Genomic DNA, 20,312 nt, shown 5'->3' with positions numbered 1-20,312 from the left:
GGATTCTAAGCGCTTCTTGATGTATTCTAGTCCCTAAATTTCTACATGCAGGTTTTAACCATCTTTGCTTTGGAGCCGCATAAAGGGGGCAGGCGAACAGAAAATGTGGAATGTCCTCAACAAGATCCTTACAATGAGCACAGGTGTGAACGTTACCAGGGGACCATTTTAATGTAAATGCATTAAGCGGTAGACAGCCCACCCTGAACTGGAAATACAGTTTTCTGTCCAATGGTTTTGTGATCAAGTCCCAATAATGTTCATAGGTTGGGACTAGTTTATGTTCCAAATACTGGGATGTTAATACCGAAGACTAGTTAGATGACAGAACCGAGCTGAGTATCATGTCCCAGTACATTTTCTTTAACAAATCCTTGGAGGGAAAAGCTGCAGGGTCAGTAATAGTCCATAAGTGGTCAAGATGCAGCTTGTTTAGTAGATTCCTGATTTCTTTTAACCACGTGATTTTATGGAACCGATCAGAGTTGACAATGTCCATGAGTGCAGCAGCGTAGTGGCCCCGTTCAGGCGTAGTCTTTATGCGCCTCCAAAATAATAGTGGGCGCAGCCGAGCCTGGTCCTCGATTTTTTTTCCTCCCTAAATCATAGAGGAGAGGAATAGATGGGGTACTCTGCGGGGCGCCAATCAGCCTACTTAAAAATTTATCCTCTGCAACTGTCAACCCATTGATGTTGGCGAACCCCCATAGTTCTGCTCCATAAAGACATGCACCAAGAACTTTCATGCTATAAATCTCCATAACAGGTTGGATAGGTTTTGTCAATGAAGATTTATGCTTCAGAGCTATGGCCCCCGACAGCTGATGGAACTTTAAAACCGCAGAAACAATATGCGATTTCCACTGCATATTCCCCTGCAGATTAATACCCAAGTATGTGAAGGCATCCACCTCTTCTAGAACGGCCCCATTAAAATACATTGCCCCCTTAAACGACTTAGCAGGGTTCATGTTCATGAACTTGGTTTTTGCAGTATTTAATTCCAAGCCCCGAGTCCTACAAAAGTCCCCAAAGGCGTTAATTGTCTTTTGTAGCCCACTAGGCGTTCGCGATATCAGCAGGGTATCATCCGCGAACATGAGTACCGGGACCCGCACCCCATCTAGGATAGGGGCATTGGTTGGTGATTTCCTAAGATGGTCCACTACTCCATTGATATAAAGAGAGAATAAGGTGGGGGCCAGGACACATCCCTGTCTCACCCCACGCTCTACAGGGAAGGAATCAGTGACTTCGCCCTGTGTCCCCCATCTAATCTTGGCGTAGTTGCCCTCATGCATACGCACTAGTAATGACAATAGTTCAGGGCTAATTCCAAGTTCACCTAGCACATTCCATAGTGTTTGCCGCGGAACTAAGTCAAATGCCTGTTTTAAGTCTACAAAGACAGCAAACAATGGGCCATCTGCTAGGGTGACATTTTTCCAATACAGGGTTAGAAAGTGGAAAACCTGTTCAATGGAGCTGGTTAGGGGGCGAAAACCAGCTTGGTATGGCGAGAGGACTCCATTTTCATCTATCCAGTCTTGTATTTTATTTTGAATCATTCTACCCATCAATTTTTGCGCTGAATCGATAAGGCTGATGAGTCTGTAATTAGATGGTAAGGCCTTATCTCCTTTTTTAAAGACTGGAATGTTCTCTGCGCCTTTCCACGAGGCAGGTATTGCTGCTCCTTGTGCTATAGAATTTGCGAGCCAGGCAAAGTACAGGCACCAATTATCCTGGTCCGATAAAAATACGTCGGCCGGTATGCCATCAATGCCCGGTGCCCTCCCTCTTGTCACCCCGTCCAGTGCTACACTTACATCATTTTTTGTAAATACTTCCTCTTTGTAGAATACTATGGGTGGGGTAGGTTGACACTCAAGGGGCATTGTACAGGAATATTGCGGCTTAAAGAAGTCAACCCAACATTCTTTTGCCACATGGTTTTTTGGGCATTCAGCTATTCCACCCCTATCCCATTTTATAATTGCCCAAAATTCTTTTTGTTGTTTAGCTGCACAAGCATTCTTTAGTTCCTGCCACTGGCTTTCATCCCACGATCGTTTTGCCCTAATCTGGGCTTTTCTGTACTCGTCCCTAGCCTTCAGGACTTCTCCTCTACTTTTACTTCTTAATACCACGCTTAGATTCTGTCTCGCCCTTCTGCAGGCTTGATCATACCATCCTGCCATTTTCAAAGGATACACACCCTTTTTCTGCTTGACTTCCTTTAAAAAGAACCCCTGTATCTTTAACAAGAATTTGGGATGTGCCTCTTCAATTAGTTTATAAAAATCAGTATCATTGCATCGGTCCTGCAAACCACTCACTTCGTTTGCCACCACCACTTTTAAATCTTGCAGTTTTTCAGGCCTATCTAACAGTGCAGCCCACTTTATATGGCGTAGATTGTTAGTGGAGATTAAATCCAGGGGCAGGAGACCCATACCCAAGCCTGGCACTGTTACCCCATGATTTAATTGGAAGAGCAAACACAACGGGTTATGGTCACTCTCCACTCTAGGGGTGACCCTCATGTCCCTAACCCTGTGCCAGACTCTGACATCTACAAGGATGTAATCAATCCTACTACTTGCCCTGAGGTTGTCAAAAGTAGGAGCACCATGTAGGTCTGAAAGAGTGCGTCCATTTGCAGCCCTCAACCCCCTGGCTAAGCACATGCACTTCAATTGAACGGCTTCCTCAGACCACTTCTTTATCGGGGGTAAGTCTAGCTGTGGTATTCCCCATTTGGCATCCTCTTCTTGGGAAAGTTCACTATCTTCAGGACCCAAGGGTTCAAATGTGGTATTCACATCACCCCCCACCATGATTGTAATGTGCTGTGGCAGGACTTCCATGTTGTTATCTAGTGCTGTTACCACATCTGAACCTTTACCCCGAGGAACTCCCCTGGCATAAATGTTAATAAAAAGGGCCATCTCAGAACCATCCCCCCAAGTAATCACAACTGATAGTATGTCGCAATTATTCACGGGCCTTAATCTTGTGGTGCATTGTAGAGATTGCCGTACCCATGTAATTAACCCCCCTGATGGACGCCCCTTGGGGTTCTTTTTTGCAGGAATAAAAAAGTTTAGAAACCCTTGCCGATGGACAGGGAACACTGCCCAGGTTTCCTGTAACATGATTATGTCATGGAGCTGAATGAACTCCCCCCCATTCTAGGGACTCTAGTTTGCTCAAAATTCCCGCCAAGTTCCATGATAGGAGTTGGAGGCCCTCTTTAGCTAAGCCAACCCTCTCTTCTGGTGACAACAAATTTTGACTACAAAGAGGATATTGTGAATTAAGTGGAGAGCTACACGCCCTACGGTCATTAGGACCACTGGAAGCAGAGGCTAAGTACCTAGCTGGGCCATGCACCTCCTTACCCCGAGAGTGTTTACTCCCTTCTACTGATTTGATGGCAGGTAGAGGGATGGATTTAGGTACTCTCCTCTCTACTTATTTTTCAATATTTCGCTTTTTTTCGCTGTGTTTTTCATTATTATTAAAAAGACAAGGTGAATCTGTTAACTACCACCGGAGCCCTGGTGATAGTTGTGCCTATTATATAACAATAAAAATAAATATAAATATAAAGTGCTGCGTGCTTACACAGAGGAGGGAGAGGGGGGAAATATTGTTAGGTACATATGTCAGTACAAAAACATGAAACACCACCAATATCTTCAGTTAATGTCGTTTGGAGAAAAGTATATACCACAGATGCTGTGCCACAATTGACCCGGGATGGGCATATCAGATATCACTTGAGTGGGCATACATGCTCCTTACAGTTGATTCAAATGTGCAAAAAACAATTTAAGTTGATTTCATATGAATAAAAACCTTAGAAATGATTAAATGACGACTAAAATTGTAATTATGTCACATACATAGAGATCTAAAGGGCAATATGCATACAAAAGAGTCCCTAAGGCACGGCATTTGTTAAAACTCAGAGTGGTTTTTTGGGGATGAATTAAAGGCATGTATAAAGGTCCTCCGTGTTATTTAACCCCGATGGTTGTTTGGTATTGAGTTCTAAAATGTAACGGGTCTCAAGGCGGCGTAATTTTTCTTCTCTGTTACCGCCTCTTTTGTTTGAAAGAACACAATCTATTACAAAATACTTCAATTCCGCACTTTTAGAGTTATGTTTAGCCTTGAAGTGTCTTGCCACTGGATATGTATTGTCTTGATTGCAAATCGCTCTAATGTGCTGTAAAATTCTTTTATGTACGGGGAGTTTAGTGCTCCCCACATAGAGCAAGTTACAAGGACATGACAAAACATAGACTGCATACTCAGTTTTGCATGTGAGTACTTTAGTAATTTTGTGTTCTTTCAGATCAAACGGTGATAGGTAGCTGGTTTTATTTACTGCTTGTAAGCAGGCTTTGCAGACCTTACAAACCCACCATGTGTTTGAAGCCAATTATTGGATTACATGATTTCAGGGCTACTTTTTACAAGTGCGTCTTTCATGGACTGGCCCCTACTGTAGGTTATAGAAGGTTTTTTAGGAAGATCCTTCCCAATTACAGGATCACAAAGGACCAGGGGCCAGTTTCTATTAATGATGGATTGAATTTGTGTATGTTGGGCACTGTATTGGATAATGATTCTGAAATCAGTCGGGTTGTCAGAGCAATCCACAGCTGTCGTTGTAGTTTTGGGGCTTGTCTTTAGGAGATCTAACCTGTCTTTAGACATTGATTTGGAAATGGCAGTGTTAACTATTTTTTCAGAATAGCCTCTTTCCAAAAATCTGGCTTGCTTGCTGTTTGGTCTAAAATCAGATCATGTTCCCTACTATGGATTCGCCTAAGTCTCAACATCTCCCCGTAAGGGATACTGTTAATTAGATGTTTGACATGAGAACTTTTGGCGTGTTAGGTGGAATTGCCCGCCGTGGGTTTGCGGTGGAGTTTGGTCTCAATTTTATCATTTTCAATAAATATCTCTGTGTCCAAGAAGGTTATAGATGAGTTGCTAATGGTGGCAGTAAAATGTAAGTTAAGGTCATTACTGTTGATATCCTAAACAAACCTGTCTGCTGATTCCATGTTGCCATCCCAAATCACAAATAAATCATCTATATAACGTAACCAAGTGATTACATGACACTCCATTATTGTACGGTGTTCAACCATGAGGACCAGCTCCTCCCACCAACCCATGTGAAGACATGCGTAGCTGGGGGAGAAGCTGGCCCCCATGGCAACACCCTGCAACTGCCTGTACAACATATATATCAATAGAACATTGCTACCTAGGAAAGTGGAATCCCTTTACTTTGTTGACTTAGATGCTAAGATCCCCAAGGGACAAAACATGGATGAACAGTTTTGTGTGCATCTGTAGTTTAACACTGGTAACAACCAAATAAGGTTATCTAATTGAGTACACATTTACAGTCCGGAGAATTAATGAGCGTTGCATCAGTGTTGAACTGTTTTTCATTTCACTAATTTGTTTTGTTTTTTTGATTAGTGGTAGCATGTCATTATGTTAAACATGACATGCCTCTGATTACAGAATGCTATAATTTGAGAGTGTCAGTGAACTTGACAATATTTCGGCTCTTGGGGACAGACCACTAGGGTGGGAGTAATGTGATGTCAAAACGAGAAGAAGGAGTACAGCATTACATTCACATGTCTACAAGGACGTTTTAGATCAACTGTCAACTGAAACTATTGCTAATGTCCCTAGAAAGGTATAGGAGTGATGAAGTACAAGTTAACAATTTCCACTAATTATTTAATGAACAATATTGAGGTTTGTGAAAGTATCTGTAGTCATGCACATTAGATTGAGGCAATAGCCGACTGGGACACAATTTAGGTTATTACTAACAGAAAAATATGTCAATAATATCTGATTGCTTGAGTATATGCTTGTTAATTAAGAAACCTGATGCACTCTGTCTCTGTAAGCAATATGTTGATTGTAGCTAATTTAGCCAACTTGGGGATGATGTACGTTTTCTTATGACTATGAACAGTTTAACTTCTGACATGACCAATTGTCCTAACTGGATGCATGACAAGCTGATGCTGTAATTCTAGTTAAGTAACATTCAGAAAGGAATACTGAAAGCTTCATGAGTTGGGGTGTTGGTGGTTAAAATGATTTAGTACATTGCATTTGCATGGGTAAAGATGGCTGCCGCTTTGTTTCTCATGATTACCCAGAATTACTATCTGGGTAATCGAGAGAAAGAAAGCGGCAGCCATCTTTACCCATGCAAGTGAAATGTACCAAATAATTAAAAAAAACACCAACACTCCAAATTATGAAGGTTTCACTATTCCTTGCTGAATTTTTTCCCATTTGTGTGTCATGTATAAAACACATTTTGAATGTAAACCTGCAACCCTTGATAAAGGGTGATGCCGAATCGCATCGGGTTCTGCTGATACTGATTCATAGTAAATACAAATTTCCAGCATATTTCCTAACCAGGAATGAACTGTTCTTTCTCTTTGTGGATTTGAGTTGCTAATCTGGAGACATTGATATTATTCTACCCCGTTTTCAGTTTCGGGTTGATATGTTCACCACCCCCTTTGACCGTTAGTGTGGAACCAGTGTGAAGCAGGTTTCAATTGAACAGGTGTGATCTAGAAGATTATGTAACATAGACATGCTCTAGTTCAAGATTGCTTTTATGGCATTATATAACATGCTTTTTAGACATATGGGTCTTATGAGATTTCACTATGGGACTCAGTGTAACACACTGTTTGTGGAGTGTGCAATAAGTAGCTCTATTTGTCTTTTATATTTAGAATAGAAAAACCGTGAAGTTGGTGTTTTCAACTCACCCTACCATGAATTGAATTTGCCCCTTCAAGTAAATGTGGTAAGTGTTTTTGGGAGTAGGTAGAGCTGACTCTCCAGGGGCCCCATTACAGAAAGTGCCCCGAGGGTGCAACAGGTATTTGAGCCCACCTTGTGCCCCCCCGGGTTACTTTGGTATTACAGAAGATGCCACAGACACTTGTGCGGCCCCTTCTGTCATTTCAATTCCACTGGTGCACGTAAAGCTAAATTCTTTGTGTTAAATGAGGGAATCCCTTTGCCTCTGCTCCAGTGCCGTATTACGAAGAAGCCCCCAGGAGGTGCACTGACAGTGTACCACCTAAAAGAAGGCACAGTGTCAGTGCGCCCCCTGATAGCAGCCCTCTGGTGGGGGGAAATTGGGTCCCATTCACCCCCAGCCACCCCCTTGCAAGCAGGTGCAGTCATTGACTGCACCCACCTCCAAAGGGATCTCTAATCCCCTTCAATAGTGTAGGTGGGTTGCATCCTGTACTGTGAAAACACGGAGCGCTTTAGTTTTTCTCCTGAATGCGCTGCCCTGGGGGCAGCGTGAGTTCTCAGCTGCCAATGGGGTAGCACCTTCATCGTAGTAGGGCGCATTTTCGTTGTTTATGCAGGCACACCTTTTAAAAGGTGCGCCCTGCGCAAACAAAGAAAATACACTCATTGTGTAATGTGGTCCCAGGAGTCATAACACCCCACTTGATTTCAATGATTTTGACACAGAAATTACCAAATGGCAGCCTACCCTTTATTTTAATTGGCCAAGTATGGATTTCTACAAACAGTGACATAGTAGTGGACACATGGGTCCCCCTTATACCCTGAGGGGGTGAGGAACAAACCCCTGGCAGGGTGTCTGACTAGGACTAATGACTTTACCCCAGACTAAGGGCTCTTTGCCGTTTTTATATTGCATTGATCAGATGACCTTGTTGTGACGAGACCCGCTATTTTTCCATCAGGTAAAAATGTTAACAACCCACCCGTTTGAACTATGGTATTCTCTCACTGGAATAAACTAGGAGCAAGACCTCTGACCTCTGGTCTGAGACCTGCTCTCCCCCCAGCAGCTCCTCTGTGCCTGCCTACCGCTGACTCTGTTCGCCTCCACCTATTAGGTGTTCGAGGCCGCTTCTGTCTACTCCTGTGCTGCGCCCGTTCCAGCCTGGTCAGTGCCCCTTGTTGTGCCTTGCACTGTTTTTTGCTATTTTGCCCCTTGTTTTGCTTGTACTGCTCGTGTGATAATTTGTTGTGCCCTGTGCCAGTTTTGACTTCCTGTGACCCTTCCCCGGCTCTTCCCCGCCGCTGCTGCCCCTGAGGCCCCTTCCCCCTGCAGACTCCCGTTCCTGCCTCCCAGCTGCACGTCCCTCCCCTAATTAATGGTGGCTGCTACGAGAGAGTACGAGCAAGACCTCTGACCTCTGGTCTGAGACCTGCTCTCTCCCCAGCAGCTCTGCTGTTCCTGCCTTGCCGCGGACTCCTTTAGATTTCACCTGGTAGGTGTTCGAGGCCCCTGCTGTCCGCTCCTGTGCTGTGCCAGTATAAGCCTGGTGAGTGCCTCTGGCTGTTTTTTGCTATTTTGCCCCTTGTTTTGCTTGTACTGCTCGTGTGATTATTTGTTGTGCCCTGTGCCAGTTTTGACTTCCTGCGCCCCGTGCCTGGCTCTTCCCTGCCACTGCTGCCACTGCTGCCCCTGTGGGCCCTCCCCTTGCCGACTCCCATTCCTGTCTCCCAGCTGCAGGTTCCTCCCCCTCCCCTACTTGAGTTGAGGTAAAATTTGTAGAGCGCTACTTTGCCCATAGGCGTCAAGGCGCTGAAGATGGAAAAACTGTAAGAGGTGAGCAAAATGAACCGGTTAATGGTAGGCCTCCCTGAAGGGCCAGGTCTTCAAAGCCTTTCGGAAGAGGGAGTGGGAGGTAAGTCCCTTGATCTCAGCCGGAAGGGTGTTCCAAATTCTAGGAGCACGGGAGCGAAAAGCTCAATCGCCCCATCTGACTTTGTTGCTTTTAGGTACAGACAAAAGATATTTATTGGCTGAGCGGAGTGCCCTGCCGGCGACATAAGGGGTCACCAGGAGTTTGATATCTTCCGAACCAAGACCGTGCAAAGCACGGTTGGTGAGACACAGGACCTTAAATTCTATTCTGGCCTGGAAGGGGAGCCAATGTAGATCCTTCCTAATAGAGGTGCCTGATGCGAGCCTCGGGCGTCAACAACAAACCGGGCTGCTGCGTTTTGTACTGTTTGTAAGCGTTGTATCTGTAATTTATTAATTCCAAGGTACAATGCGTTACAATAGTCTAACCTTGAGGAAACTAGAGCCACAGTGACCAGTTTGCGGGCATCGGTGGAAAGATAGTGTACTAATTTCCTCAGGGTTCTAAGGACACCACAGCAGGTGGAGGTCGTTCTACTGACTTGCTTTTCGAAGGAGAGCTTGGTATCAAACATAACACCCAAGTTCCGAGCGGACTGAGAGGGCGTGGGACAGGCTCCAAGGGCGGATGGCCACCAGTCCATAGACCAAATCTCCTCCTTGCCTCCGAAAATCAGCACCTCCGTTTTTTCCCCATTTAATTTGAGGAAGTTCCTCACCATCCAATTTGCAACCGCTTCCATGCAGTTCTTAAAGTTTCGAGCTGTGATGTCAGCAGTTTGTGAAAGAGACACCATAATCTGGGTGTCGTCAGCGTAGGAGAGAACTTCCAGCCCAAAAGATCTTACAAGTCTGGCAAGAGGAGTAACATAAATGTTAAAGAGTGTGGGGATCAGGGACAAGCCCTGGGGCACCCCGCACTCCACAGGTTTAGCTGGGGAAAGAAAATCACCCAGCTTGACCCTCTGTGCACTGCCAACCAGGAAAGATTTCAAAAGGCTCAGTGCCGGTCCGTCCACACCTATCTCCTAGAGGCGTTTACCTAAGATGGAGGGGGATAGGGTGTCGAATGTGGCAGTAAGGTCGAGCAGGACCAGAAGGGTAGTCTGGCCTCTGTCGACCTTAGCACGGATGTTATTAGTGACGACTGTCAGGGCGGACTCGGTGCTGTGAGCCCTCTGAAAGCCGTGCTGGGAGGAGTCAAGTAGGCTGGAGTTCTCCAAGAGGGCACTCAGATGGTAGTTTAAATGGGCCTCTAGCATTTTTGCGGGAGCTTGGAGAAGCGAAATAGGCTGAAAGTTCTTGAGGATCCTAGGATCAAGCGAGGTCTTCTTTAGAAGGGGCTTAACAATGGCCATCTTCCAGGAAGTCGGAAAGGCACCTTCCTGGATTGCCAGGTTGATAAATTCCAGGAAGGCAGGAAGTAAAACATCTCTGCATTCTTTAAAAATCTTCAGGGGGGAGGGATCGAGGGGGGGGGATCAAGATTTGAGCTTGTCTAAGTGCAAGTTAAGTTGCTCTAGGGTAAGCAGGGGAAAGGTGAAAGAGTTACCCTGTGGTAGCTCTAACAGGTCTTCATTCACCGGCTGTGGCACTAGGGCAACGGGAGGTCCTAGTTCTTGGTTAAGAGTTTCTAGACCAGAATGAATATCAGTTATTTTTGCATAAAAGAAGGTGGATATTTGGTCACAAAGCTCCTGAGTTGCTGTTACCGGATCGGGGGATTGCAGAGCCGACAGGGAGTCGACGATTTTAAACAATTCCCTGGTGGAGCTGAGGGAAGCAGTCAGTTTGGAAAAGTGCAGTTTCTTTTCTGCAAGAACCGCAATTTTGTATTCTTTAAGTAAGAGTTTATGTTTGTTCTTTTCATCTGGATCGAGATTAAGTCTCCAGAGCCTGTCTTGTCTCCTACATCCCTGCCTAAGTGACCTGAGGGTGTCAGAGTACCAAGGGGCGCTTCCTGGCAGAGTAGGTCAGCTTGACCGGGGCCAGTTTATCCACTGCTTTTAGAATGGAATTATGCAGATCAAGAGCTGCACTGTCGATATCACTTGCTAGTGATGAGCGGTGGCTGGACAGAAGGGGAGCTAGTAATTCACTATTTATCCCTCTGAGATTCCTTTTGGATTCCCACTTACTGGGATCTGCTAGAGAGGTGGAAAAATTGGGGTATGTGAAATCCAAGGGGATGGCCATGTGGTCTGACCAAGACAGAGGAAGGGGGATCCCAATCTCTACCCTGGGGTCGTTGGTAAAGACCCCATCCAGGGTATGCCCGGCTATGTGTGTGGGACCCTCTGCTAACTGTTTTAAACCGCAGGAGGCTAATGAGTCCAACAGGGAGGTGGTGTCTGTAGAGTTATCTATGTCCAAGTGGAAGTTAAAATCTCCAAGAATGGTGAGGTTGGGTCTATCAATATCGGGTCCCACCAGCTTAAGTAGCTTCTGACAGAAGGATGGCCGAGGGCCAGGAGGCCTATAGATCAGAATCCCAGCAAAGGAGATGGAGGGGGAGGGATTAAGTCCAAAGTATAAGGCCTGAAAGGAGTCACGTGGTGAAGAAAGGTGCTCAGTTTGACATTTCATAGCAGTTCTATGTAAAATAGCCAGCCCCCCCCCACCCTTCTCTGTCCATTCTTGACAGTGAGGACCCATCTGGGATGGCATCCAGGAGATCAGGCCCAGAGTGCTCTGCGGCCCAGGTCTCCGTAATGAAGACCCAGGGAGGTTTTCTAATGGAGATGAAATCCCTAAAGGCAAGATTTAATTAGGGACCTGGTATTAATAAGAAATCCGGTCTCTCTACTAAGCTGGGGGAGCTTATACCTTCCCCGTCTAGGGTGCCTAAATTGGGAGAAATGGGGGAGGGGACCATCCTCTTTCCCCATGTATTTGCATTTAAGGGCCTCCGGTAGACCCTCATGAGGAAACGTATGGTGACAAGAATTCAATGAGGGTTTGTAGGATAGCAAGGTCTGTAAAGAATATATAAAACTACCAAGGACAGGAGGATCTAACTGAGCAGCCTGCCCGGCCCCGGCGCTTCCTCAGCGCTGACGGGCGCAGGCGGGCAGGACTCTGGCGCGACTCCGGCGCAGGTCTGGCACGTCCGCTGCTCACGTCCGCTGCTCGGAGCCATATGCATCCCTTTTATACTGAGCGCTGGACTGTGCAAAGCACTTCCTCCCTATTCAAAATGGCCGCGCGAAAATGATCCCCGGGACCCACAGACTCAGCACCAAAATCGGCTGCGAGCTGGCCCAGGATGCGGGAATGGCGGGGGAAATGAGGCAAGATGCGCTCCTAAGTCGAGGCAAAGTGCAAATACAGACAAGTTAAAATTAATGGTGAAATTTTTAAGAGCACGTAAATTCCGTGACACAATAGGGCGAAGGTAGAGGGGACAGTGCAATCACCAAGCAACCTCCCGGGTTCCGCCTCAGGAGGAAAGAGACACACACACAGCAAGGAAGAACCAAGCAAGGAATGCCTCTTTTATACTGAGCGCTGAACTTTGCAAAGCGCTTCCTCCCTATTCAAAATGGCCGCTAGAAAATGATCCCCGGGACCGGCAGACTCAGCACCAAAATCGGCTGTGAGCTGGCCCCCCCGCAGTGGCCCCTTAATCGCGGCCGCTGCGGGGGAGCGCAAGCAAGACCTCTAACCTCTAGTCTGAGAGCTGCTTTCTCTCTAGCAGCTCCGCTGTGCCGGCCTCGCCGCTGACTCAGTTCGCCTCCACCTGGTAGGTGTTCGAGGCAGCTGCCGTATGCTCCTGTGCTATGCCCATTCCAGCCTGGTCAGTGCCCCTTGCTCTGCCTTTCACTGTTTTTTGCTATTTTGCCCCTTGTTTTGCTTGTGCTGCGCGTGTAATTATTTGTTGTGCCCTGTGCCAGTTTTGACTTCCTGTGCCCGGTGCCCAGCTCTTCCCCGCCGCTGCTGCCCCTGCGGCCCCTACTCCCTGCCAACTCCCATTCCCGCCTCCCAGTTGCACGTCCCTTTTCCCTCCCCTACCTAATCGTGGCTTCTGCATGGTTGCACAGTGGACACTCGCAGCAGGCATGCCAAAGGCAAGCCTGTCTTCACCTGTCCGTGACCCGATCACGGCCAGCACCAGGGACCCTCAATATCCAATCATCCACCACTACAATTCAGCTGCTCTCCTCATGCTCAACCCCAGAAGGAAAACCAACTACCAGCTCTCCACGCTGAACACCACTCATGGCCAGTTCTCCTGCTGCCACTGCTGCCAGACCTTCACCACCGCCCCGGCCACCAACACCGCCGATGCGCTGAGGTGCATCCTTCTCAACGTGCGCTCTGTACATAGACATGCCATTGAGATCTGGAACCTCTTTGACACCAGACATCGCCTTCTTTACAGACACCTGGACCAATGCCTCCTGCGCCTCTGACATCGCTATCACCATCCCAGATGGATACAAGATCCAGAGGAAGGATTGCCCCAACCACCCTGGAGGATGACTTGCCATCGCATACAAAAACTCCACTCCCTCCGCCTCTCCACCTCGTGCAACATCTTCTCCGCTGCCGAACATCTTCACTTAAAGGTCCAGACGAGCCCTAGAAACACACTCCACAGCACCCTTCCCTACAGACCCCATGGCCCCTGCGCCACATTCGCCATCACCGACCTCATCCCACCCCACGCCATCGCCTCCACCGACTGCATACTCATCGGAGACCTGAACTTCCACCTTGACAATACCAGCGACCCCAAATCCACCACCCTCCTGGACAACCTCGCCAACATCACACTGCACCAGCTCATCACCACGCCTACAGAAGGCAGGACACACCCTCGACCCCATCTTTGCAGTAGGAAATAAGATCCTCTTCAGCCACACCACACAACGCACATGGACGGACCACCACTGTGATACAAAAGGGGATGATGGACGGAGCATTTGAGCAAATCAAATACTCACCCCCAGTCAACTGATCTGGGTTTAATCCATCACCATTCTTTAGCTCACTCAGCCACCCCAGTTCAGATATGAACATATGCAAATCAGTCTGACCCTGTGCCTCATGGGAACAGTCCAGCCCGAACTGCCAAGCCATGTCTTCCCTGGACCGGAAACAAGCATCCTGGGACCGGTTTCGGATTTATAATCTTCGTCAGCCAGGCTATCTTGAATCCAGTGGCCAAGTGAGCAAGGGACTCACGTCTGAGCATACCCTGCCAACTTAGAGCGAAAAAAGCGATACAAAAGGGGATGATGGACGGAGCGTTTGAGCAAATCAAACACTCACCCCCAGTCAACTGATCTGGGTTTAATCCATCGAGGTTTTGCATTTGTCACCCCGAGTGGGATGGGTATGCTCAGACGTGAGTCCCATGCTCTCTACACCACTGGAGTCAAGCTATCCTGGCTGAAGACGGCTGATAGCCAGAAACCGGTCCTAGGATGCTTGATTCCGGTCCAGGAAAGACATGGCTTGGCAGTTCGGGCTGGACTGTTACCATGAGGCACAGGGTCAAGGCTGATTTGCATATGGCCATGTCTGAACTGGGGTGGTGTGGAGTGCAAAAAACGATGGATTTAGGCCCAGATCTCTGTATAGGGGTGAATGTATGACATTGTTCTGCATTCTGTCTATCAACTGTTGTTTTTGCATTTGTCACCCCGAGTGGGATGGGTATGCTCAGACGTGAGTCCCATGCTCTCCACACCACTGGAGTCAAGCTATCCTGGCTGAAGATGGCTGATAGCCAGAAACCGGTCCTAGGATGCTTGATTCCGGTACAGGAAAGACATGGCTTGGCAGTTCCGGCTGGACTGTTCCCATGAGGCACAGGGTCAAGGCTGATTTGCAAATGGCCATGTCTGAACTGGGGTGGTGTGGAGTGCAAAAAAACGATGGATTTAGGCCCAGATCTCTGTATTGGGGTGAATGTAAGACATTGTTCTGCATTCTGCCCATCAACTGTTGTTTTTGCATTTGCCACCCCGAGTGGGATGGTTATGCTCAGACGTGAGTCCCATGCTCTCCACACTACTGGAGTCAAGCTATCCTGGCTGAAGACGGCTGATAGCCAGAAACCGGTCCTAGGATGCTTGATTTCGGTCCAGGAAAGACATGGCTTGGCAGTTCGGGCTGGACTGTTCCCATGAGGCACAGGGTCAAGGCTGATTTGCATATGGCCATGTCTGAACTGGGGTGGTGTGGAGTGCAAAAAGAACGATGGATTTAGGCCCAGATCTAAGTATTGGGGTGAATGTATGACATTGTTCTGCATTCTGTCCATCAACTGTTGGTTTTGCATTTGTCACCCCAAGTGGGATGAGTATGCTCAGACGTGAGTCCCATGCTCTCCACACCACTGGAGTCAAGCTATCCTGGCTAGAGATGGCTGATAGCCAGACACCGGTCCTAGGATGCTTGATTCTGGTCCAGGAAAGACATGGCTTGGCAGTTCGGGCTGGACTGTTCCCATGAGGCACAGGGTCAAGGCTGATTTGCATATGGCCATATCTGAACTGGGGTGGTGTGGAGTGCAAGAAAACGATGGATTTAGGCCCAGATCTCTGTATTGGGGTGAATGTATGACATTGTTCTGCATTCTGTCCATCAACTGTTTTTGCATTTGTCACCCCGAGTTGGATGGGTATGCTTAGATGTGAGTCCCATGCTCTCCACATGACTGGAGTCAAGCTATCCTGGCTGAAGACGGCTAATAGCCAGAAACCGGTCCTAGGCTGCTTGTTTCTGATCCAGGAAAGACATGGCTTGGCAGTTCGGGCTGGACTGTTACCATGAGGCACAGGGTCAAGGCTGATTTGCATATGGCCATGTCTGAACTGGGGTGGTGTGGAGTGCAAAAAAACGATGGATTAGGCCCAGATCTCTGTATTGGGGTGAATGTATGACATTGTTCTGCATTCTGTCCATCAACTGTTGTTTTTGCATTTGTCACCCCGAGTGGGATTGGTATGCTCAGAGGTGAGTCCCATGCTCTCCACACCACTGGAGTCAAGCTATCCTGGCTGAAGACGGCTGATAGCCAGAAACCGGTCCTAGGATGCTTAATTCCGGTCCAGGAAAGACAGGGCTTGGCAGTTCGGGCACGACTGTTCCCATGAGGCACAGGGTCAAGACTGATTTGCATATGGCCATGTCTGAACTGGGGTGGTGTGGAGTGCAAAAAACGATGGATTTAGGCCCAGATCTCTGTATTGGGGTGAATGTATGACATTGTTCTGCATTCTGTCCTTCAACTGTTGTTTTTGCATGGATCACCACTGCGTACACTTCCTCTTCGACGAATCCAAGCCGCCCAAACCAGCTCCGTGCCCTCCGCGAACGAACTGGAGCAAAGTAACTGAGGATCAGTTCAACGCCCCCACCACCGCGACGGACGCCAACTTTGCAGCCAGAGAACTACACAATTGGATCTCCAACTGAGCAGACAAGCTTGCACCCCTACGCAACCCCAACAGACAGTGCCCCAGGAAGGCCACCTGGTTCAACACTGACCCCAAGGAGCCAGACGCACCTGCAGACGACTAAACAAAAACTGGAGGAACAGCAAAACATATAAAGAACACACCACCTACAAGAGCGCCATGACGGATTACCACCAAAGCATCAGAACCACCAAAAGGACCTTCATCCAAAACAAAATCTTTGCCAATTCCAGCCACTCCAAGGAACTCTTCAGCGCCACCCAGGAATTCACATAGACCCCCAGCGAAACCACGGACATCACCCCTTCCCAGGACCTCTGCGACAAGCTCGGATCTTACTTTCAACTGAAAATCAAGAGCCTCTACGACAACTTTAACAACTACACACCGGCCTCCGCAACCACTCCCTCCTCCGGAAACGCCAGTCAGCCCACCATCTTCTCCTGGGTACTGGTCACAACCAAAAAGACTGCCTAGACCATGAAAGGTAGTTACAATAGCAATGGTCAGAGTCTATCGATTCACTGGAACAATAAATGTTAAGCAAGCAATTGATCAGGTATGGAGCACAACAGTATTACATCCAAAGTGTGCTTATGCTATTTATTCATTACTTCAGCACAATATTAAACAGGTACCTAGTTCAATTCCATGGGTACCTAGATACAAGAGGTATCATTACATGCAAACATAGGAAATACATTATTCAATTACGTCATTGAATCATATACACGCCAGTGGGCATTAGTCTCATATATATATACCACTTAAGAGCTTCATATGGAGGAACAAGACAAACATTTTACGCCAATTATTGACATTAACGACGCGCTCAAAGTGATAGAAATAGGGAAACAGTTGAGTGGGATAGGTGTGATGGGGAACACGTGAGGACTGGGTAAAGGTGGTTGTGACTAGGAACAATCACAGTGGAATAAAATAGGTCCTTTACAGTCTGTAGTTCGATCTGTAGTTCCAATATACACATATACATAGGATTCGTGTTACTCTGTTGATTAATCCTATGATTGGAGATTGGTTGTAATCTGGTCTACGTTTCGACCCCCTGGTTAAAGGGTAGGTTTGGTCCTCATACTGGGGTCTTCATCAGGACAAGAAAGAACAGGAGCGCTTTAGCAGAGGCCCTTACGTGGCCATTGTGGTAGGACCATCAAGGGTTCCTTTCTTTTGAAGTGGTTATCCCGCATTCATTGGGATAAGAAGCCTTCCATCCAAAAGGTTGTTTCTCTTTTCCAAAATTCACAGCTAAACCGACGTTTGTGCGGTAATAATTCACGCACCCCACGCGGTTTGTTAGGTTTGACAGCAGTGGCTGTCTGCAAGATGCTTCGCGCTCGCTTAGCCGGCCGTGTATGAGGGTCAGAGAGTTCTTAGGGTGTACCCCATTGTAACTCACTAGACCATGAAAAGCATCCACTCGGGGGCCCCCAAAGACCCCTGCCCACCGCACATCTACCACACAGCCATCACCGTCATCAGGCCAGAACTACAACGCACCATCAATGCCACTTTCAAGACCTGCACCGTGCCCGACAACTGGAAACGCGCAGAAGTCAGACCCTGCTCAAGAAGCCCTCAGCAGATCCCACAGAGCTTAAAAACTACCGACCCATCTCCCTCCTCCCCTTCACTGAGAAGACCATCAATGCAAAACTAACAAGGTTCATCGAAGACAACTCCATTCTCCACCCCTTCCAATCCGGATTCCTCAGCAACCACAGAACAGAGACTGCCCTACCTGCTGCCAAAGATGACATCGCACTCTCCTCAACCAAGGACACATCGCTGCCCTGATCCTACTCGACCTTTCAGCACGTTAGACACCGTCTCCCACCACACACTCACCGCCAGAGTCCACGACACCAGCATACAAGAAACCGCCCTCTGGACTGGATCTGCTCATTCCTCACTGGCAGAATCCAAAGAATCAGACTGTACCCTTCCTCTCCGAACCCACGGATATCAACTGCGGAGTACCCCAGGGATCTTCGCTCAGTCCAACCCTCTTCAACATCTGTATGGCCCCCCTCGCCACCATCATCAGAAAGCAGGGCCTCAGCACAGTGTCCTAAGCCGACGACACCAGCTCATCCTTTCCCTCACCAAGACCCCACCAGACTCAACTTCCAGGAAGTCACATCCGGGATGAGCAACAGCTGCCTTAAGCTTAACTCGAAGAAGTCAGAGATCCTCATCCTCTGTACCTCTCCGTCAGCATGGGACAACACCTGTTGACCCACCGCCCTCGGCAGCCCCCTGGCCCTCATGGACCACGCCTGAAACCTCTGCATCATACTCGACTCCTCCCTCTCCATGAGCAGACAAGCCAACGCCGTCGCCTCCAACTGCTTCAACACCCTCCGCATCCTCCAAAAGACCTTCAAATGGTTCCCCCCAAACAAGGAAGACCTTCACCCACGCACTCATAACCAGCAGACTAGAATACAGAAACGCCCTCTACGCCGGCATCAACAAGTCTCTACTCAGCAATCTCCAGACAATACAGAACATCGCAGCCAGACTCATCCTCGGCATCCCTTGAAACAAACATATCTCCCAACACCTATGGAACCTCCACTGGCTCCCCGTCGAGAAGAGAATCACTTTCAAGATACTCACCCACGACTACATACACCTCCACAATACCTCAACGAGAGAATATCCTTCCACGTACCCAAAAGAAACCTCAGATCCACCAACCTCACCCTCACTGAAACACCGCGCATCCACAGAACAGGAAGAGCCTTCTTCCACATCGTGGCCAAGACCTGGAATGAGCTCCCGATCAACATCAGAAGCAGTCCCTCCCTGAATGTCTTCAGGAAGACACTCAAGACCTGGCTGTTTGACTGACCAGAGCTGCCTTTCCCGCCCTCTTTCCCCTTCAGGGTAAGTAGTGCGCTTACAATTCCCTGATTGATTGGTTGATTGACTGTGAAACTGGTAACAGGCTCCATACTGTCTAGAATTAGGACATCAATGTTGTGCTTTTAACTGTGTTTTCTGCAAACTTTTTTTTTTCACTTTCCTGATCATTGCCTCATCTACACTATTGTCAATTTATTTATTAAACCTGAAAATCTGATATAAAAATTACATTACTGCAAAGAAGAGAAAAATAGGTTTGGAATTTTCTTTGATTCAATCACTGTATGACGGCGGCCAATGTATCAATACTAAATTATCTTTTGATTGATTGCATTGCCGTTGACTTGACACATAGGATAATGTTTCCAATGACTCCCACAGGACCACTGTTATGTTTATTAGGAATACCCAGGCCCAGGTGGCAGATTGGGCTGATTCTTGGTCTTATTATCTTGTTCTGAAATACGTTTGCTACCATATAACCGAGAATGTACCAGTGTATGGTTCTGTTTGTTTGTTGTTGTACTCACCCTGAATTCAATGGTGATTTCGAATGACTGGTAGGAGTTTTTCAGCGGTTCGAATGTCATGTATGAGTGACCATGGAACTGGGGGTACTGGATCGTCACATCTAAAAAGAATAACAAACATGCTGGTTAGGAGACTGCATTAGGAGCACTCCACAAACAAAACTGTACCAGTCCACACAGTAGAGTGCCTCCTATTAATAGAGCAAATCCGAGGGGGTCGCAGTGGATACTGCCCCTGCGACAGACCTCCATCAGGGCCCTGAAGAAAGCTCAGCTTAACCTTTTAAGAAAAGGCGATCAGTGACCTACATGTAGGATGGCCCAGTGAGGTTGTTTGTAGGGGTGGAATGCCAAGTTGTACAGTCAGATGACTCCCAACATTATTCATTTTTTGTAACTTCACCAAGTTAGAAACATAGCAACTACAACTGCCTTTCATTGCAACAGGAAAATGACCTTACTGCCTCGAGGGACAATTATGGTTAGCCAGTTGGCTGTGGCCACTTGGCTGCCATCCCATTATTGACCACCACGGTACCTCTTCTGTACTACCTCACCCCCAGCACTATCCCTTTCAAAATAAACTATTAGCCTATACTCAGCAAGATTCTTGTGTATGAGCCATCCCCATGCACTGTCCTCTTAGATCCAGCCACTGCTGCCAGTGCCCAGTCCACACCTATACCCTTCCCTGTTCATCTGTAGTGATAGGATGTCCTGCACATCATCTTGTGTCTG

The 20,312-nt window shown here is 47.5% G+C and overlaps 1 protein-coding gene across 2 annotated transcripts in view; it reads right to left on the bottom strand.

Moving 5' to 3' along the window:
* EGFLAM (EGF like, fibronectin type III and laminin G domains) overlaps window positions 1-20,312 on the bottom strand; it is a 639,867-nt gene that overhangs the window by 137,088 nt on the left and 482,467 nt on the right. For both annotated transcript variants that reach the window (XM_086960551.1, XM_086960552.1), the window contains exon 10: window positions 19,575-19,675. In XM_086960551.1, the coding sequence (XP_086816677.1) occupies window positions 19,575-19,675 (101 nt within the window). The remainder of the gene's footprint in view (window positions 1-19,574; window positions 19,676-20,312) is intronic.

This window comes from Lissotriton vulgaris, chromosome 3_1 (genome assembly GCF_964263255.1).
Source record: "Lissotriton vulgaris chromosome 3_1, aLisVul1.2, whole genome shotgun sequence".
NCBI classification, from domain to species: Eukaryota; Metazoa; Chordata; class Amphibia; order Caudata; family Salamandridae; genus Lissotriton; species Lissotriton vulgaris.
The sequence above is the reverse complement of the archived record's forward strand: the minus strand, read 5'-3'. Positions and strand labels throughout refer to the sequence as shown.